Source organism: Dromiciops gliroides, chromosome 1 (genome assembly GCF_019393635.1).
Source record: "Dromiciops gliroides isolate mDroGli1 chromosome 1, mDroGli1.pri, whole genome shotgun sequence".
In the NCBI taxonomy this organism is placed as follows: domain Eukaryota; kingdom Metazoa; phylum Chordata; class Mammalia; order Microbiotheria; family Microbiotheriidae; genus Dromiciops; species Dromiciops gliroides.
The window spans coordinates 254,438,860-254,460,414 of NC_057861.1; the positions used below are offsets into that span (position 1 = coordinate 254,438,860).

At 38.6% G+C, this 21,555-nt stretch overlaps 1 protein-coding gene across 1 annotated transcript in view; it reads right to left on the bottom strand.

Moving 5' to 3' along the window:
- Positions 1–2,509: 2,509 nt before the first annotated feature.
- Positions 2,510–21,555, bottom strand: part of PRKDC (protein kinase, DNA-activated, catalytic subunit) — a 174,792-nt gene continuing 155,746 nt past the window's right edge. The window contains exons 75-86 of the mRNA XM_043967385.1: positions 20,348–20,435; positions 19,726–19,869; positions 18,304–18,508; positions 16,660–16,727; positions 13,436–13,656; positions 12,858–12,950; positions 8,338–8,427; positions 5,310–5,381; positions 5,030–5,231; positions 4,647–4,835; positions 3,613–3,752; positions 2,510–2,733 (exon numbers count right to left, since the gene is read on the bottom strand). Coding sequence (XP_043823320.1) covers positions 2,529–2,733; positions 3,613–3,752; positions 4,647–4,835; positions 5,030–5,231; positions 5,310–5,381; positions 8,338–8,427; positions 12,858–12,950; positions 13,436–13,656; positions 16,660–16,727; positions 18,304–18,508; positions 19,726–19,869; positions 20,348–20,435 — 1,717 coding nt within the window. The 3' untranslated portion in view covers positions 2,510–2,528. The remainder of the gene's footprint in view (positions 2,734–3,612; positions 3,753–4,646; positions 4,836–5,029; positions 5,232–5,309; positions 5,382–8,337; positions 8,428–12,857; positions 12,951–13,435; positions 13,657–16,659; positions 16,728–18,303; positions 18,509–19,725; positions 19,870–20,347; positions 20,436–21,555) is intronic.

Here is a 21,555-nt window from a genome sequence, read left to right on the forward strand (position 1 = left end):
TATTGAACCTGGGGCATGACTGGTAGCTTTAGTTCCTTGAGAGGCTGGGAGTCAGGACTGTGGGAATAGGTGGTTTGGGAAGTGACAATATTGGATGTATTTTTCATTGTTTGTCATTTGACACTTCTTGGTACCACAGTTCTATTTTTGGGGGGGGGCGGGGCAATGAGGGTTAAGTGACTTGCCCAGGGTCACACAGCTAGTAAGTGTCAAGTGTATGAGGCCAGATTTGAACTCAGGTCCTCCTGAATCCAGGGCCGGTGCTTTATCCACTGTGCCACCTAGCTGCCCCCCAGTTCTTTCTATTTTAAGTAAACTATTCTTGTTCTCACTACAACATGAGGTACTTGTGATAAAAAACTAAGGGGCTAAGAGCTATTGGTTGGGGGGAAGTTGACTTTACCATGCCATCAGTCTTGGGGCAGCTTTCAGGAGATTGGATCATTGAGTGGAGCTCCAGGTAAAACTTTACTATTTGCTAAATCAAATAATCTTGTTTGGCAAGAACAACAAGCCTAAGTTTTGCTTTTCAATTAGAGGTCAAAGTAATCAGACATGTCCCTCATAAATGTGTGATAAGTGTCATTTATCATCTTGACTGAGTTTTACATTTGGTTTTTGAACACAAGGTAAGCTGCAGCTCAGGGATTTTTTTTAATTGAACTCTTAGTTATGTTGTTCTTTTCAAGCAGAAATCTTTGATAGCAGACACTTTCATACAGTAAAACTTGAAGTGACATCTCTTTTATTGATACAAAATGTAAAAAGTAGGACACAAGTTCAGTGATTTCACACAATGCAGATAAATCAAACTCACTCAACATTATCAGGAAACAAACATTTAAAATCAGGATTGGATATATTTAGTTCCATTTGCATATGTGGGGAAAAAAATCAAAATTACAATAGCTAAAGAAAATGGAGTCTTTTTTGAACAGTCCAAATCAAGAGTTAGCTAAATTCTGGTCTGATTGTCTCCATGTTGCAGCAAAGAGTATCCACTGGATTATATACATAGTAGATTTTCACATACATGATCCCACTTATTTTTCCTGAAAAGACAAAATATTTTGGCTGAATAAATGTCATTTGTTGAGAACACTCTTCACAAAATATAAATGTTTCAATGCCATAATGGAATCCATCTGACTATACCAGAATTAACTAGTGACACCATGTGTTACCAGAGAAGTTGAATTATTCTGTTGAAACTACTTTAAAAAAAAAAATCAACCTGTATTATTCATTTCCTTTTAACAAGCCCTAAATCTATAGACTTTAGAACTTCATACTTGCCAGAAATGTTTTGTACAATATTAACCTTATTATACCTATAGTCATTTAAGCTCAATCCATTTCACGCCGAAGTCCCTATCTAAGAATGATTCCAAAAGGTTAGTCACCATAAAAAGCATCACTGGCCTGAGGACATGTTAACAGGAGCTAAGATTTCAGTGCTAAGGAAAGAAGTGATTTTTAATTACACAATCTTCTTTTTTTTTGTTTTTTGGTTTTGTTTTTGCAGGGCAATGGGGTTTAAGTGACTTGCCCAGGGTCACACAGCTAGTAAATGTCAAGTGTCTGAGGCTGGATTTGAATTCAGGTCCTCCTGAATCCAGGGCCGGTGCTTTGTCCACTGCACCACCTAGCTGCCCACACAATCTTCTTAATTCTAAGTGAGTTCTTCATTGATCTGTAATGCTTGCAGTTTTGTGTTTGAAGTATGGAATTTGTTCAAATGTGGAGTCATTTTGAATATGCCACCAACAAGATGCTTTGTACTTTGGTATCATTTGTCAGTGTACTTGGGGGGTTCATTGAAGTTATCTTTGTGCTGAGGATAAGAGAGGAATGTAAATGTGTATGTTTAACTCAAGGCACTTTTATCTTTTCTCCTTTATGGATTAGAATAGCAGAAATTGGTCATGTAGGCCAAACTTTTCTCAAAGATTTTTTTCTTTTAAGTAAATCTGCCAGAACAGGGGAAAAAAAAAAGCCAAACCTATAAATGGATCCAAAATAGGGCATTCGTCCAGGTCTACTCTTCTTTTATTTATAAAGAAAAGCTAAAGGACAGTAATTACAAACAGAAAATAATGGATGCTTTTGGTCTTTTTTTCCCTTCCCAGTCTTGTTATATAGGTGGGCCATTACCTCCCATTTTTATGACCAGCTTGAATAATACATGAAAATTTGAACTTCATTTGTTGGTTTGTTAAGAATCTTCCCAAGATGATAATGGATAAAATCACAATGGGTACAGGTGGGTGTCTGGAACGTGCTTAAATGAAAAAGATCTATAGTTAAAAAAAGCATCTCATCTTTGGCCTTGGTGTGGGTCCTGCTATAAACCTTATTCTTACTGCTACAACGGCACCAGTCTTTAATTATGACCACGAATTATATCCAATTCCACAAAATAAAGTTCAGATGACGCTTTCTTTCTTCAGTGCTTCAGGAACATGGGGCTATTTACTTCTAAGAACTTCAAGTAATTTTTCTTTGATACCTTCCTCTGCTCTACAGATTTACATCCAGGGCTCCCATCCTGTCCAAGTCCTGCCAAGCACATTGGGGTCTGTAGCCTGGTCCACAAGACATCTAACTTGAGTCTCTTCTGAAAGCCCGTCCTCTGGTTGTTGAGCACGAATGTTGTGATCTCTACTTCCTTGAGCTACAGACACATAACACTCAAAGGCAGAGGTCTTCTCATGGCCCAGGCGTAATTCATCACTGAAATAAAGACCACATTATTTTAAACCATGCATGTGTTTCTTTCTGTATTCCTGCCTGTGCTATGCTAATCTCTTCATTCACCGCTTATAATAAATCCGCCAAGCCCAATTCCATGGACTCATAGGATCATTAGAAGTGGAAAGGACCTTAGACATCATCTCCTTACACAAAAGCTACAGAATTCATCAAGTTTTCCTCTGGCCATTTTGCTCTCCATTCCAAAGAATAACTTTCTCCTTCCAGTTAGAGAAGTGAAAAGGGGTTGCAGACACTTAGACTTGCTTGAAATTTCAGGATGATCGTTCCTAATGTTGGGTAGAACCTTTCAGATCATCCAGATGCAGCCCCTGATGGATGCATGGATCTTCTCTATAGCATCTCTAACAAAGCATCATTTAGCCTCTACTCAAATACCCACAATCACGGGAAACTCAAGCAATCCATGCCGTTTTTGGAAGGCTCTCTCTGACTATTAGGAAAAGCTCTTCTTCATACTGAGCCTAAATCAGCATTGCGAAGTGAAAACCTAGTATCAGTAAAGATAAGCATCAGGTATTAAGATGTGACAAGAGGAGTTAATACTTTCTATTTTTCCTGTTTAGTTGCTATACCTATTAGGTTTTCTTAACTTCACCCTAAAAGAGCTAAAGGAAAAAGAAAACTTTGTGGTATACAAATAAAGTATTCTCTTGGGTGGTCAAATGACTCTTCTTTCTACCTTCTCCAACCACCCTCTTCCCTCCAGAAATCTCAGGATCACCTTTTAAGACTGGTTTTAAAAAAACTCAAACAAACTTATTTTCTTCAAATTAGCAAGGACAATTTTGGTCATTAACACAAAATCCAAAAAGTGTCAAATGAGTAAGTAACACTTACCAAGTAATGACTGCAGGATTGGCTCCTGCTAACTTTCTCTTAGCGTAATTTATTTTCTGTAAAGGATACCAGTTTATTTCAGTCATGTTGATTTCTCTGGTCCATGATCCTCCCTCTCTCAACATCTTTTGTTCAAAGTTCTAGGAGAGAACAAGTTTTTTCCTCTGCTTAGCAATTATATGAGCATGACCACAGTCACATGGAACAAATTCCCAAACAAACTTTCAAAAATGGTTTCTAGACAAATTGATGTCTATGTCCAATTACAACTAGGCAGTGTTAAAAATGTATGCCAGGGGCAGCTAGGTGGCGCAGTAGAGCGAGCACCAGCCCTGGATTCAGGAGGACCTGAGTTCAAATCCGGCCTCAGACACTTAACACTTACTGGCTGTGTGACCCTGGGCAAGTCACTTAACCCCCATTGCCTCACTAAAAAAAAAAAAAAATGTATGCCAGTGTTTATAAATGTAATGAGCTTCAGTAGATTGAGGTTGTTTTAAAATATAGGCTTAGTTATGCATGAAGAGGTTCACTAACTTTAATTCTTTGTGGGTTACAAAGAAACTCAGTTATATAAGGGGGGGACATAATACTAAATAAAGATCAACATGTGATTCAGGTAAGCTCATTGTTAAGTTCCCAACTTTCAGACATTATGTCACAGAAAGAACATCACAAGGACTATATTTCCCCTCGTGCTCTGACTCTTCTTTCACAATATGACTAAAGCAGAATTTTTAAAAAAAGGGCTGTATTTCCATCCACAACTCAGCTATGTCAATCTCCCCTGAGCTTCCCTTTCCTCCACCTTAACCAACATGAACGACGATTTTTACTTTCTAGCTTTTGCATAGTTCTTTATATAGCCAGTTTTCAGGCAAGATGAGCCTGACACTTATCATTTATCATTTAAATATTAGTTTCCAAAACACTATACAAAGCAATAAAAATGTGTAAAAGTTTTCCTAAAGTGATAACCTGATGCTTCAGTGAGGACATGGCAGAGTAGAAACCTCAAAATAACCAGAACCCACCTTCCAATCTAAAGAAGGTTCCTTTACAAATACATCCATGGTGCTGATGAGAAGACCTGGATCCAAGCGAAAAGCTCTTAGAGCATGCACCATGACACTGTAGATTAGACCAGTTTCTTTCATTGGTAACATCAGATTGATAAATTGGCGAGTTAAACGAAAAGGCATCAACTCAGGGACTGGCAGAAACTAAAGAGGAGAAAAATAAAGTTATACAGAAAATAAAACTATATTTACTAAAAATCTCAAAATATAAGTTTATAACCATCCTTTACCATTACTCATTTGTATGGTACATAAAGGAGAATGTAAACTCTGCCTTTCTTGTGACTATATAGCACAAAGAAGTCCCATCCCATACTTGAAAGGTTCTCTAAGCATACCTGTGTAGCTGATCCAAATGCATGCCCAAAATCTATCCCGATCATGCCACCTGTTTCCATATTGACCATGAAATTAGACAGATGCCGATCTCCAATTCCTAGAATCCAGTGGCTGATACACATCAAGGCATGGGAACTGGCAAAATGGGATCGAAGAGCCAGAAAGGCCTCAGGGGTTGTACTCATTTTAACAAAGGCCCTCCTACAGAATTCAGAAGCAATGTCTCATTAACTGCTAAAGGCAGGAGGTTTCTAAAAGATTTACATGACATTTACTCACCTTAACAAATCTGCTGGTACTTTACTCTCGAGGTTTCTGAAAACTTTGATGGCTTCTGTACGATTAGCTTTTCTATGATTAAATAACAGAACTTTATTGAAATTGAGATTCAGAACTGAAATTCTTGAAATTTGTATTTTAAAATGTTTGCTTCAAATGAAACTCAAGTATCAAATGACTGTATGTAATGATCCGTTCACCTGGAGTAATGCTCACAATCTATTTTACTAGAGCCAGCATTTCTATGCAGCCTTAAGGTTTGCAAAGCACTTTATGAATATCTCATTTTATCCACCCTAGGAGGTAGATGCTATTATTCTCTCCATTTTACAGATAAGGCAGATATAGGTTAAGTGACTTGCCCTGGGTCACACAGCATAGCTAATAAGTGTCTGAGGCCAGATTTGAATTAGTTTCAGAGTCCCATCCACAGTGCCACCTAGCTGCCTCCACATAATTACATAAAAATTCTCATCATTTACTAGGTAGGATAAAATCACGTCTGCTGAATAGATAGGAAAAAAAAAACATAACATTAACTTCAACTTGTTATTCCATAAATACAATGATAAATCCCAACAGCTCATGTTCTGTGGCCTGCTTTACAGGAAAGCACTGTTTGGGCCTCTCCTTTAGAGTCGCCACACTCTACTCTGTAGTATAGTAATTTGTATACATGCCTTATTTTCCCTAATAGAGTACAAGTCCCTTGCCCCTCCTTCAGTCAGGGCCACCTGGAATCCATGGGTCAGAATGGTAAGAAGAGCTTCTCCCTCCTCCCCTAACCCAGTTACCCAGATCCCACTGGGCTTCAGGAAGTATTAGCCACTGCAGAGGGTCCCTTCCTGCCATTTCCCTCCAAGACTCTGTTTTCACTTTCTTGATTCTGGCTAGCCACTGATTCCCATTACATCTCTGTCCTTTTGGGAGGATACCAAAAAATCCCTACTATGCTCTGAATCTGCCCCTCCCCAACAGCTTCAGGTCAGGACCCTCAATCCTTCTCACTCTGAACCAAGGAGACATCAATCAATGAATTAACGACTATCATTTAATAACATTTAGAAAAAATGTAAAAGAATAATATTACCAAAAAAAGTTTTTAAAAGAATAATTTTACCACTAAAATGTACCATATTCAAGAAAAAAAAAACAAAAACCTGTAAAGCAAATTAATTTAGAAATATGGGCATTAAACCACACTATTGGAGGCAGCTAGGTGGCACAGTGGATAAAGCACCGGCCTTGGATTCAGGAGGACCTGAGTTCAAATCCAGCCTCAGACACTTGACACTTACTAGCTGTGTGACCCTGGGCAAGTCACTTAACTCTCATTGTCCTGCAAAAAAAACAACCCCAAAACCAAACCAAACAAACAAAAAAACCCCACACTACTAAGAACCTAATTTCTTTCATTAAAAACAGGCTACTACATTATGCTTAACAATAACTACAGTTTTCTTAGAAATATGAAGCAGCAGCAGTAGTAGTAATTTACATTTCACACAGCATTTTAAGACTTACAAAACAGGGCTTTCCTTACCACAACCCCATGAGCTCCATGATATGGAACCTGGCACTCACTTCTCCACTGCCACCTGCAGGCAGGGGAGCTGAATTTTGTAATGCAAATGTATAGAAACAGAACTGTCCATGTTGTCTCCAAAGGGACAAAGGTCACTAAGTGGCCAGACTCAACGACCTTTTCTCAGGCCTCATCCTTTCTGACCTCTCTTCAATAAGAAATGCCTGACCACCTCCTCTCCCTGAACCCTCTCTCCTCCTGGCTCCCTCTTGGTTCTTTCCCTTCCTGTTGGACAGGTCCTTTTTGATCTGCTTTGCTGGAACTTCATCAATATCATGCCTGCCTGGGGGTGTCCACTAAGGCTCTATCCAGGACCTTGTCTTTCCCCACTCTCTCACGGGGTGACCTCATCAGTGTCCATGGGGTCACCTATCATCTCTAATGCAGATAACTCTTCCCAGTTACATGGAGGGGGGGGGCAATGAGGGTTAGGTGACTTGCCCAGGGTCACACAGCTTCTAAGTGTCTGAGGTCATATTTGAACTCAGGTCCTCCTGAATCAAGGGCCAGTGCTTTATCCGCTGTACCACCTAGCTGCCCGCAGATAACTCTTAAATAGATAACTCTAGCCTTTCTTCTCCTGAGCTCTGGTCTCCAGTTGCTTACTTAACATTTCAAACTCCAAAATTGAACAACAGATTCAGTCTCCCAAGCCTGTAAACTTCCTTGACTCCTCACTCTTCATTCTATCTTTCCAATCAGCTGCCAGATCTTCTGGTCTCTCTCTCATCTTTCATTTTCTCTCTACTCCCATGGATGCCAACAACACAGGGTGGGCTCTCCTCACCTCTCACCTGGAATTCTGCAATAGTTCTCTCTACCTTAAGACCTTTCCTCTTCTGATCCATCCTCCAGAGCTGTCAATGGGGTTTTCTTAAAACACAGATCTGACCCTGTCACTCTCCTATCCAGTGAACTCATGGATCCCTAATAACTTTATGATCAAACAGAAATTCCTCTATCTGGCATTCAAACTCCTTCACAACCTGGTTCCAATCCACTGTTCTACCTTTGTAAGACACTGCTCCCTTTCACATACTCTATGGTCTGGCCAAAACTGGCCTTGCTGCTTTCTCTCCTATACTACAACACGCTCTATCTCATTCTGGTGCTTCCATGGGCCATTGTCTCAGTGTGCAGCACACTCCCCTTGTTTCTCTTTCTTAGAATCCCTTAATTCCTTCAAGATTCAGCTCTTTCTATGTGAAACTACCCAAGGCAGCCCCTAGCCACTTAGACCCTCCCTGCATATGTTTTGTGCATATGTGTATAACACAGACACATCCTGGGTATGGCACGTCATCTTCCTGAGGTAAGGAAACCTCTCATTTTTCTCTCTTGTGCCTAGCATGGTGCTTGGTCCATGCTGGTTGGTATATGCTTGTTAATTAATTAGTCAATCACAGAACAATTTAATTTTTAAAAAGGAAGGAGTGCACTTACTTGTACATCAATGGGTAGGCGCTAATGCCTTGTTTTCGAGTTATTTTGGTCAGCCAAGTACCATATTCCACATATGGAGCCTTGGATCCACTAACAAAAGAAATTAAAAACAGGATTCAGAAATTAGTTACTCTTTGTGATCACATAATTTCAGAATACAAGGCCTCCTCCCCCCCACAACTTCATATGTAGTTTGATGTCATTCTCAGGTGGAGTGATTAAAAAAATTAAGCTTTTACTTTATTATCTTATAGAACTTTAGTCTCTGTTATTCTGGATAGGGGATATAAAATTTAACTTACATACTGTCGTTCATTCTTTTTTTTTTTTTGGTGAGGTAATTGGGGTTAAGTGACTTGCCCAGGGTCACACAGCTAGTAAGTGTCAAAGGTCTGAGGTCAGATTTGAACTCAAGTCCTCCTGAATCCAGGGCCAGTGCTCTATCCACTGTGTCACCTAGCTGTTCCTGTCCTTCATTCTTTTTTTTTTTTTTTAATTTTTGCAGGGCAGTGGGGGTTAAGTGACTTGCCCAGAGTCACATAGCTAGTTAAGTGTCAAGTGTCTGAGGCTGGATTTGAACTCGGGTACTCCTGAATCCAAGGCCAGTACTTTATCCACTGTGCCACCTAGCTGCCCCTCTGTCCTTTATTCTTTTTTATTTTATTTATTTATTTTTTTTAGTGAGGCAATTGGGGTTAAGTGACTTGCCCAGGGTCACACAGCTGGTAAGTGTTAAGTGTCTGAGGCTGGATTTGAACTCGGGTACTCCTGACTCCAGGGCCGGTGCTCTATCCACTGCGTCACCTAGCTGCCCCCCTGTCCTTCATTCTTAAAAAACTCTTAAAGAAACTTTAACTCTATCCTGCTGTCTAAACATATAGCCATAAAAGAAAAAGAACCACATTCAATAATTTCCTGATTAATACAAACCTAATATAATTTTTTTTAAAGTAATAAACATTTTTATTTACTTCTGGGTTCCAATTTTTATCCCTCCTTCCCTTCCTCCTCTCCCCCCTCCTTGAGGCAATAAGCAATCAGCAAATCTAATATAATTGCATTGTATTCAACCCATGCTGCCCCAAAATACTTCCTGGTCTCCTCCTCAGAGAACTGGCAATACCTCTACCCCTACAGCCTTCTCCTCTGACTGGTGAGTTCTTTTCTAGGACCTCCACTAGAAGATGTCCCTGTGCCAGACATGCCCACTTCAAACATGGCTCAGCTCCCAGAACTACTTTTCCACCTTGCTCTCATGTAGAGAGACACCCCCCACCCCCACTCCCCAGTTCCCTTTGATGAGCTGTATTTTTCCATTAAAATATAAGCTCCTTGGAGGCAGCTAGGTGGCGCAGTGGATAAAGCATTGGCCATGGATTCAGGAGGACCTGAGTTCAAATGTTGCCTCAGACACTTGACACTTACTAGCTGTGTGACCCTGGGCAAGTCACTTAACCCTCATTGCCCCCCCAATAAATTTATATATATATATATATATATATATATATATATATATATATATATATATATATAGTCTTTATATTTGCCTTATTTGTATTCCCAGTAGTAGTGTCTGGCACGTAAAAAGTGTTCAATAAATATTTTATCCAGCTAGCAACGTAGCTAGCTATAGATTAGGGATAATTTATTTAACCCTCAAAAAGAATTGTCCATAGATCAAGCCATGCTGATAAGGGTACAGTATTATACTATATTCTCATGTTTTAAGTGGATGAGGAAGGTATCAAATTGCCATTTTAACAAAAATCTGGGTCTCTCTATCAGGCTGGAAGGGTTGAGGCTACTCACAGGCCTATGGCTGTTTCCAACCTGGGTTGGTTTGTCCCTTACTACTGGGGGCCCAATACATTAATGCCAAACTTACTGTAGACACCCAATCAGCACAGCCCACTACAGGTTATAACTTAGGAGCACAAGAGAGCTCTCCAGCCTCCCCTTCCCCTGGCAGCTGACACTACAGTATCGTGCTCCTCCACACTGCCATTTTAAAAAGACATATATAGACATTTCGGGGATGGGGGAAAGGTTGGTTCAGCCTATTGTTGACCATGTTTATTTAAAAAAATTTTTTTTCCATTTTTTTAGAATTTTATTTTTCCCCAAATTACTTGAAAAAACAAATTTTAACATCAACTTTAAAAACTTTGTGTTTCAAATTCTCTTCCTCCCTTCCTCCCCACCCCCCTTAAGAACTCAAGCAATTCAATCTAAGTTATATATATGTAGTCATGTAAAACATTTCCACATTATTTTGACCGTGTTTAAAGTATTATCCTTCCTCCTCATTTACAAACACATATCAAAGCCCAAATTAGAACAAAATTTAATTGTTTTAAAATAAAAATTGTTGTTGGAGAGCTGGAATTTAAAACGTGTCCTCCTAGTTATGTGAGATCATGTGAAATGTTTGGCCCACTGGGAAACATACAGAATTGTATAAGCTCAGCCAACTTTGGTTGCTGCTATAAAGACTAGTAATTTTTTTCTACAAATGTGAAAAATGTTAATTGACTATGAGGGAAGTTAGCATTTTGAACACTTATGATAGGTAAGGGAATAAACATTTATTAAGCCCTTATTATGCACTGGGCACTGTGCTAAGTGCTTTATAAATATTATCTCATTTGATACATTTATGGCATATTTCCTGTGACTCATTATTAGGTCAGTTTCTAAATTAACCTTTTGATTCATTTCCTTTCGTCTCGTTCCTACAGAGATAAAAAAAAAAACCTGATTGAAAGTCTTTCTTTTAAATAGGTAGAAGACAGCCATATTATACTGCATTTGGAAAGCACTTCCATTTCTATGAATGTTTACAGCTGCCTGTAACAGTTCAATATTGTGATTCCATTTTATGAATGGAGGTGTGGAGGCAAAAGGATGCTGACTGACTGGTATCTCATGAGCCAGCACATCAGTCGGACAGACTCAGAATTCTTGGCTTTAGGAGACAGACTTTTCAACACCTCTAGAGACTGAGTATTTCTCTTTTAGGAGAAGACAACTCAATTACTTAAAGGGAAACATTTAAAGAGAAACACTGATTGTCTTGCTCCAGTAATGTAATCTTGGCTAATAATTATATTACCCAGAAAGAAAAGCTTCACCATACTCTAACTTGTACTTGAATAATTCCTGATGGATGATAATCATGCCATAACACCCCCAGAAAAGAATAATGTTGCTATTTATAGAAACTGGGAAATCACCCAGGCTGAAATACTTAGCGTAATGTTTTGCTCCTTTCTTGAATGATATATACACTCACTAAGGCCTGCTAGTTCTTCAGCCAAAACAACTCTTGTACGTGTCCTTTGCTTTCAAAGGACACAAAACCCTACTTCAGACCCTTATTTTTTCACACCTGTGCTGCTGCAGCAAACTCTTAAGGGGTCTTCCTGCCTCCAGTCTTTCTCCTTCTTATCCAATATATCACTCATATTCCCTGCTTATAAACTCTCATTGAATCTTCCTTTTAAGTTTTGTCACCTCCATCAACCCTCTGGAAAAATAGGGTGCATAATCATCTCTTGCACAAAGAAACCTCCTCCCCCCAATACTTCTCTAACTCCATGTTTTTATTCATATTTCTCCTTCTTTTGGAGAAATTACCTTCCCCATGTATCATTTCTTCACCTATCCAAATCCTATTCTATCCAACCTAAATTCTTTACACTGGGCTTCGAATTTACAAAAGATGCCAAGTTAATTTTCATTATATGTTGTTAACAACTCTGTCAATATTGTTTTTCCACTTTATAGAAAGATAAGTCACATGATTCTTAGGCTCAGAAAGGGTCAAATATATACACAGGATTTCATTTTAGAACCTGTCTTTGACCTGTGACATGGTTCACTGGCTCCAGTCACCAATCTGTGACAATCACAGATGAGAAGAATTAGTGACTGTTTTCAAATTCTTTCAATACTGTTGGGCATTTGTGGGGCATTTTTAGAAATGCCCCTTTTTCTCTTATGACATGAAGAATAAACAATTACTCTGTGTAAGAGCTGAACAAAGAATTTAGTTATTGCTCTTTCTTCTCTTCCCTGACTTAACTGATGCCAGTCAAAGTGGACTTCCTGAGACAAACACAAAATCTCCATGAGGTTACATGAAACAGGAATACTCTCATCTGTATTTCTTTTGCTTGAGTGAAGGTTTGCACTCGTTTCAGAAGAATGATAAAATAAGTGTCATTTCGTAAGGAAGTAAAAGAACAAAGGACAATGATCAAGTTCTTCATTTGAATTCTTGATCCAGGGAAGGTACCTTGTTACAGTATCAGAGAAGCTGAGGAAGAGAAGGCAGGTTTTTTTTTTCTTTTTTTAAAGGAAACAACACTTCCATTCACTGTGGGTCAGATTAACAAAAGGATTTCTAAATTTAATTTGTGAAAAAGTCTATGCTGTTAAGACAAACTGAATGTGAAGTTTTCACACATACCTAAGATTTTAAGTCCCAAATGATCAGGGCGAGTAAAACCCCGTGTTACCTTTCATAAGCGGCTTTCTCCCCTTCAGACATATTCCTCAAAAGAAGCTCCTTTAATGTGCAGGTGTTTTCTATCCATTCAATCAATCCTAATCTGAAATAAAAATCCGAGGTATGAACAAAACCTCCAATTTAAAAACAATGAGTTAGCACATGTACGTGAACATTTAGATAGAAGCGGGTTTTCTTTTTTCCTCTGCTTCATTGGTTCCCATTTGGTAGTTTTTGAGTCCCTTGGGGTTCCTGACACTGGTCCAGAGGGTTCCTGCTAAAAATTCTTTCATCTAGAGTCTAGTCTAGATAAAGAAATCCAATGGGGATTTAAGCAAGAGAGAAATTCATGTGACCTGGTAACCCCTCTCTCCTAAGACAAAAGTCAAAGTTGCTGCTTTTTGAAAACATCCCAGTGTCTCTCCACTGTCTTGCCAGGTTTACAGCCCGAGAAATCGGATGGCTGACGCCCAAAAGAACGAAAGGAAGACTGAACCCATCAGTCGGACTTTCTCATTAAGGGATTTCTTTTCTTAACATTTCAGAACTGGCTATTTTTCAGATTTACAAACCTTGTGGAATTCCTACCTGGAGGTCATAGGGACAACATGGTAAGTTTTTAACCGCATATTCCTTTGGCTACAAGCAGCATCTTGGGAAAGGATCATGTTCATGACTTCAAACAGCTGCTCGATGCGCTGATCCTGTCTCAGATCCTCCCCTCCCTTTACGAGAAAAGGATATTCTTTCTCATCGTTGCCTCGGATGATGATGCGCTTGGGCTTTCTGATGGATGTCATTACTTTTACCTTACAAAAATATTTAAATGTTTTAGATGGAGTTCCAAAGAGTGAGTACAAATTGGGCCACTAATGAAGCCCAGATAATCTGGTGACTATCAATGATAAGAAATCTCAAGTTAATTACTGGGTATTTTTCAGTGGAAACTTGATCTCATTCAGTCCCACAATTAGGCTACCCACACAGCCATGACACATAGGGCTTTGCAGAGTCAGATTTGGGTGTGATTTAAGGAAAAACTTCCTAATATTCATAGCTATCCTCAAGGTTCAATGGGATGCCATAGGGAGAAACTGGGGGAACCTTTGTTGAGGACACTGAAGAGGTCATTCTTGTTCTCCAACAGAATGGCCTTTGATATCCCTTCTAAAGCTAAGGTTCTTTGATTCTGAAATTCTTTGATTTCATTCTGAAAAAAGCCTTCATTTGACTATTGATGCCAGGTAACATGCAAGAGAATGGGAAAGATGGTAAGAGCATATAGGGTTGGGGACTAGCAAAACTCCACTACCATCAATTTTCCATTCTTTTCAGGTTAATGAGGCAGCCACTGCTGACAATGATGTCTCCCTATTGATGATTATGGGCCGATATAAACTTTTGACTTGTTCACAAATATGCATCATTCATTTATAAATGTCAGCATCCTAATTAATTAAGCCACTTTTTAAAAAAATCACCAATTTTATTTTGCCTATATATCATAAAGGAGTCTGAAGACCCTGGTTCTAAGTCCTAGCTCTGCCAATTCAATCCCATAAAAATGACTAAGTGTGTATCAAGTAAAGCTAAATAGACAACATAACAGACTCTGTCCTCGGAAAGTTTACAATTGAATAGAAAGAATAAGAAATTCACACAAGGCAAAATATGTTATGTGCAAAGAAAAATTTGAGGAGGGAGAGAATTATTTCTAGAGGAACCATGTGTGACTTTACAGAGGAAGTGACACCTGAGCTGAGTCTTAAAAAAAGGAACTTTAATGGGTGGAGATGGTTGTACCACAGGGGGAGTAGGAATTCTCCATTCAAAGCACAAACAACAGAATGAGCAAAGGCACAGAAACAAGAGAAGACAGGATGCAAAAGGAGGCCTATTTTCCATCTGGGCTGGAGAAGGCTGTGAGATAAAACTAGAAAGGGAAGTTGAAGCTAGATGATTAAGAGCCATAAATGTAATAATAAAGAGTGACTATTTTATTTGGTATCCAAAGAGGATCCATGGAAGATTTCTGAGAAAATAGCATAAAAGTGATACATTAGGAACATAAGGTTAATATCTACATGAAAGTTAGCCTGGAAGCACAAAGAAAGGTAGGAGATCATTATAACTGGCTAGGCAAAAAATGATGGACTGGGGTGCTTGCAGTAGGATGATGAATGAGGGGAGACAAGAGGGGATACTTCCAAGGTAGTACTGAATACTGCTTTGATGTAACAGGTTTAACGATTGGAATGATGTCACCTGCTGGAGAGCTACTGTAGGAAAGCTCCGCCATGAGGAGAAGGCATCTGAGGGCAAGCCATGTGGTCAAGGTTGTTGGCATCAGGAAGTGACGTTTGCTTATGGATATTGTCTACCAAAGCTACCAGCCAATCAACTTGAGGAGCCTCCCATTTCTGGGAGGACGACATGAAGGAGGAAGCGGATGCTGGCAGAGGGCTTTTTCCTCTTTTGGTTCCTGACCTTGCCATGGTGGGTCAGATGATGGGGTCTCTTAGAAATAGTTAGATTTTTACCTTTCTCTCTGATCCTAATGCTCTTTCATAAATACTTAAGAACACTTAAATACTCTTGCTAAAAGCTTATAATTTATTGGCGACCACTCATTAGATTTTAGATAGTATAGCTAGAATTTTAGCCCCTTACACAGACATGGGTGAGGCAAAGTCACAGATGACTCTCAGGTTTCAAACTTGGTTAACTGAGAAGATGAGAGTATCATCAATAGAAATAGAAAGGGAGGGGCTGCCACAGATTTGGAAAGATGAATTTAGTTCGGGATGGACTGAATTTAAGGAGTCGTTGGATCACAAGGTGGTGCTAGCCAGCAAGTGGTCAGAAATGTGAGAGTGGAGCCCCAGGAAGAGGCTGGAAGTATACAGGATAACCTTGAGAGGCAGCTGTAAAGAATAATTGAATCCACAGGAGATAAGCTTGCCAAGGGAGAAAAGGACAAAGGGCAGAGCATTGCGAGATATTCAAGATAGTGCCCAAACACAGTGTTCCACCGCCAACCTGTCCCTTGGCCTTCACTGTTCTCTATACATGGAGAACACTTTCACCTCATTTCTGCTCCTTTGGAATCCCCAGAGCTCATGGACTCCCCTCTACAGCAAGCCTTCTTGGCTCCACTCCGCTCCCCACCCCATCCTGCAGCCGATCATTCTGTGGCTACACAGATGCACATGTCCTCTCTCAAAAGGCTCCTTTAGGGTAGGAGCTGCTTCACTTGTCTTTAGATCTGGGTGCCTAGAACAGTGCCTGGCTAGAGCCGGTGCTTAATAAATGTTTGTTGACTAATTACTAGCTGTGTACCTGGATATGAAGCAGACCATATTTAACTTTTCTGAACCTTTACTCATCTGTAAAATGGGGACACTACTACCTATCCTGACTCCCTGATATCGCTGGGGTGAGGATGAAGGTATCAGAGAGAATCAGGGTTGGGCTGGGAGTTAGGGAAATCTGAGTTCACATCCTGCCTCAGATAATGATGGCTCTGTGAGTCTGAGCAAGTCACTTTATTTTCCCCAGCTTCAGTTTCCACATCTGTAAAATGGGAATAATAATTGCACCTACCTCATAGAGTGGCTTAGGATTCAATGCGATAACATATATAAAGCATCTTATAAAATGTTATATAAATACTACCTATTATAAAATGAAATCATATATTTTAAAGGTTTTTTTTTAAACTCAATACATATCACTTCTCTACACAGATGGATCTGCTATCACATAGCAGAAATCTTAATTAAAGAAAAATAAAATCATTTATGCCCCCTTACCCGTTCATCAAATCCAGTTATTTTTGCATGGTATTCTGGTAATGGCTTCCCTTTACCATCATACTGACCTAAAAAGAAAAAAAGGTCAAAGAGTGGATTATTTAAAACAAATTCTTATATAAATAGTGTTGTATTTTTCAAATGTATTTATCTAAATAGGAGATCTAATATGGCATCAGTATTATACATGTAAAAAAGTATAAAAATTCATAAAGAAAATAGGAATCAGCTTTTTCTTCATAGCAAAAAATAGTCAATATCAGCCTCTGGAATTCAGTTTACTGCTTGTATTGAATATACAGCATACCAACATAAAGTAAATGGCAGTTGTTTGAAATTCGGTTGTTTTGAGAAGACAGCACCAGACTAGATGTTAATTAAGCTGCTTCAATTTCACGGACTGCTGAATGAGAACTTCCTAAAAACAAAACCAAGTGCAACCTCTGAGATGTTTTCTTAAAATCCAATTGAGAGCAGAGATTGGTTTATTCTTAGTATTTGTATCCCTAGATCCTAGCGTGGTTTCTGGCACACGGGAGATGTGACTGAAGGCATGGGGGCTGGCTAGACAGAAAACCTCTTTCATCATACGCTCCTGTTATGTAGATTCATTAAAAAAAAAATCTAACTTAGAAAAGCCATGCCATATTCATAAATGGACCAGGATGTAGGGTCATCATTCAGCTCATCTTCTAGCAGAAGGACACAAAGATTGTGCTGCAGTCCCATTGCATTTTCCAATGAAATAAGCTAACTTGATTTGCATTCATTTTTAACCTAACCTTAAATAACAACATATTCCCTCCATTAATGTATAACATGTTATCAGTTTTATATTTCTGAAACAATTTTATATAAGTGCCAAGTAACTTTAAATATTGCACTTATTTATCATTATTAGAAATACCAGAAAACTGTAATTTTCATATTTCACTGGATCTAAAATCTCCCTGATGTATAGGTAATAAAGAAAAGCAACTCTGAAAGAACTCTGATCCATGCAGTGGCCAGTCATGAGTTCAGAAGATGGATAATGAAGCATGCTATCCATCCTCCTGATAGAGGGGTAATAGACTGAAGAAGCAGAACAAGACGAACATTTTCAGACATGGCCAGCGTGGGCATTTGTTTTTACTAACACTGTATGTCTTTACAAGAGTTTTGACACCCCCCCCCCCCCCGCCCCAAACTCCAAGTGGGGTTTGTTGTCATAGTCCTGCTAGAATGGGACTGAAGGGGGAAAGAATAGAAGGAGCGAGGGAGGACATTTAAGAATTTTCTTTTAAATGCAAAGATGGGAACAAAAGGAAGGTCAGAAAGAATTACAGACAGGTAGGACAGCTTTGAAAGCTATGTACTGAGTTTATTATGTATTTTAAAAGAAAAATAAATTTTCTATAATAAGGACTTGCAGTTTCACATACAGTCCTCTTATTCTATTCTACCATGTATATGGAAATGATATTTAAGTTCAGAATTAAGAAAAAACACAACAGAAACCCAAAAGGAAATAAAACTTGAAACAAAAGCTTCTATTCAGGCAGCAGATTAATTCAGTTTACTTTAACAGACATTTAAGATCTTAATATGTGTAGGGAATTAAAATGTGTGTCCAGCATCTAGGAAACAGAGTGGTTAGCTTACCAGGAACCTCTAGCTCATTCCTCAAGAATTCTACTTTGAAGTTGCTCATCCAGGGTGACCATTCTTTAAGATTCCCAGGTAGTTTTGAGTCTCCCTTCATTTTATTACATAATGAGGCAGCAATATCTCTGAAGTCATTTGGTTTCATAACTAGTAGCTTTGAACCTCTTTTCCCAAAATGTTTATCAAACTCTTTTCCATAGGTCTGAAAAGAATAATTTACCTTAAAATTAATGTTCAGTTCAAGGCTGGAAAAAATGCCACAGATAATTAGTTGTACTATACATTTTCAATGTAATAACATTCTTACAAGTACCCACAATCACTTTCCACCTTTTAGAATCTCTAGTTTCCTTCAAAATTCAAGTATACTCCATGAGGATTTTCTGAGCCCATCCCTCTAGCTGCTAAAATTCCTCCCCATACTACCCTGTATCTACATGTGTGTATATGTACACATACATGTACAGCCCCAACTATTCCTGAATTTTCCTATATCATACACGTGCGCACACATATATGTATGCACACACATATGTATGTATTCTATAAATGTATGTATGTATGTATGTATGAGATAGGAAAGAAAAACCAGGCATAGTCTGACATGCACTCTAGATTTTGGGAAACTGTCAAAGGATTCAAAGGAATGATAAGAAGGCTCCAATGCACTAAAATTATACCAATGTTTTCCACAAAGGGTAGGAAGATCTAAAAAAGTGGTTTCTGATACATAATGACTACTGATTCCAATGAACAGCCTAAAGAGATTAATGAGGATGCACACAGCACTTACTGACCAATTCAGATTCCATGTAGGAAAGAAATCAATAATAAATTCAAAAGTATGACATCTCAAAATAAAATAAACTAATGCTTGTGAGAAAAGTGAAAGAAAAGAAAAAGGGTTTTTTAAGTTATATGAGGCAGAGAGAGGGCTTGAAAAAGGAAGTGGGCAATGTCTGGGTAGATGGCATGATAACTAATGAAATAAGTTGTGTGCAAGTATTATCCTTACTTTACAAATAAGGAAACCGAGACCCAGAGATTTTAAGTGACTTGCTCATGGTCAAACAGCAAGAGATGGAGCCAAGGTTTAACCAGAATTCTGGTCATATTAAGCCTAGGGCTCTTCCCACTATAATGGCCTACCTCCCAAATCATGTATAAACTATGGAGTTGAGAAAGCAAATTTGGAATACAGAAGGCAAATGATAGTTTTGTGGTACTTCCTAACAATCAACCTATAATATATGTTACCCTGTGTAATACAAGAAAATAAAAGGAATGAATATGTGCTGAAGAAAGAATCTAACCTGAAGGAAAGGTGGGAAGTCGACAGATGTAATTTTTACCTTAAATCATCAATGAATATCTCATAAAAAGATCTATCATTGAACTGACTGAACTCTACATACATACCTGAATAAACTTCTTTCTAAAGGCCCCAAGGCCAGGAACTTCTGGATTTCCTAAGATTGCATACATCTCTTCATACATTTTTTCAAGTTGTTTTTTATTTACAGGGGTTTCTGTCAATTTACCTCTGACATTATCAGTCCAGTCCTAAATGGAAAGAGGAGGGGGAGGAGAAATACTAAATTACAAAATGGACATTTTACCTGATTTCTTTTTTTTTTTTTTAGTTTATGTTTTTTTTGGGGGGGGGGAGAGCAATGAGGGTTAAGTGACTTGCTCAGGGTCACACAGCTAGTAAGTGTCAAGTATCTGAGGCTGGATTTGAACTTAGGTCCTCCTGAATCCAGAGCCAGTGCTTTAACACTGCACCACCTAGCTGCCCCCAAGTCTATGTTTTACAATAGCTATGTAAAGGATCATGTACAATAACTAGATATTTATTGGCAGTGAAGAAATGGTTGTAGGATGCTTTAAAAAGTTACATAATTTGGGGTGAGGGAGAAAGGAAAGTGGGCACTTACAACTATTTCAATGTTTTGGGGCATCCCTAATGGTGTTGTTACTACCCCCGTTGCATATGACACAGCTGGCAGCTGCAGTATAGATTGCTATTGCTTCTTTTTACCTTAAAGAGCAATTCAGGATTAGAGAGCTGTTCTAAGGCATTAATAAAATCTTGAACCACTCCTCCTTGATCCAATTTACTTTTTATCCTATGAAAGAAGAAATTGCCAAGTTTAGGAAGGTAAGCATCCTCTCAAGATCCGTCTATCTGCTGTAAACAGCAGATTTGTTTCCATATTAACAATGTTATGTTATAGGCAAGAATAAAGAATAAAGCAAATCTTTTCTCTAACAGCAAAAAAATGTACAGGGTATTTCTTTACCCAAAATTTACCTTAGTGTTGTGTTTTGGTTCCTCGAAGCTAAAAATGGAGATCTTGAAAACTGATTATAACCTCTTTTGATATTTATAATTCATCTTTAAATTTGTCTCCACTTTCCCTTATTTTATAAAAAAAAAATAACTTGTTTTTAGTTGTCTTTGTTCAGAAGAAACAACCATAAGGTGGGCAGGTAGTAGACAGGAGCAGATGGCACACATCCAGTCCATCCATTGCACAAGAGATTTATTCTGCATATCTGCCCTTCTCTCCTAATACTACCACTGCCTTGGTTCAGCCCCCAGTCACCTCATACCTGAGGCACTGTAAAAGCCTGCTGGTTGGTGTGGCTGCCTCAAGTCCCTTCCCAGTCCAGTCAAACTTCTAACCCAGATGCCAAATTCCTCATTCTCTATTTTTCTTTTAAAATTACAAATAATTCAATTAATCATTTGGTAGTAAAAAGCTTAATTCTTAGGAGCTAAAATATCATGAAATTTAAAAAAGAAGTTTAGTAAAAGTAACTACTGTTAGCAGCTTAACTTCCTTTAGAGACAGAGAGAAGGAAGAACAGTGTGGCTTTGTGATGATAAACTCTGAAGAGGCCTTTCCACTGGACAGGAAAGTACTTCAAAAACTATGCCATCTAATCTCTATTAGTTATCCACATGACCGTCAATGACTTGAGATGAAATACCATGACTCGGGAATGATTTAGCAGGTCTAAAGGAGAAATTTTATGCAAGGGGAAGAGAGGGCGCTTTTAGATAAAGGGGAGAAACCATATAAGAAAAATCACGTCTAGCATGGAAAAATTCAGTAGTTCTCTACTGATATGACATTCTATAGCAGGCTGTGCAATATTCTTGGTCACCGAAATTTTCCACATGCTACTTTTGTTATATTAACTGCATAGCAAACAACATTTTACAAACAGGATATTATTTGT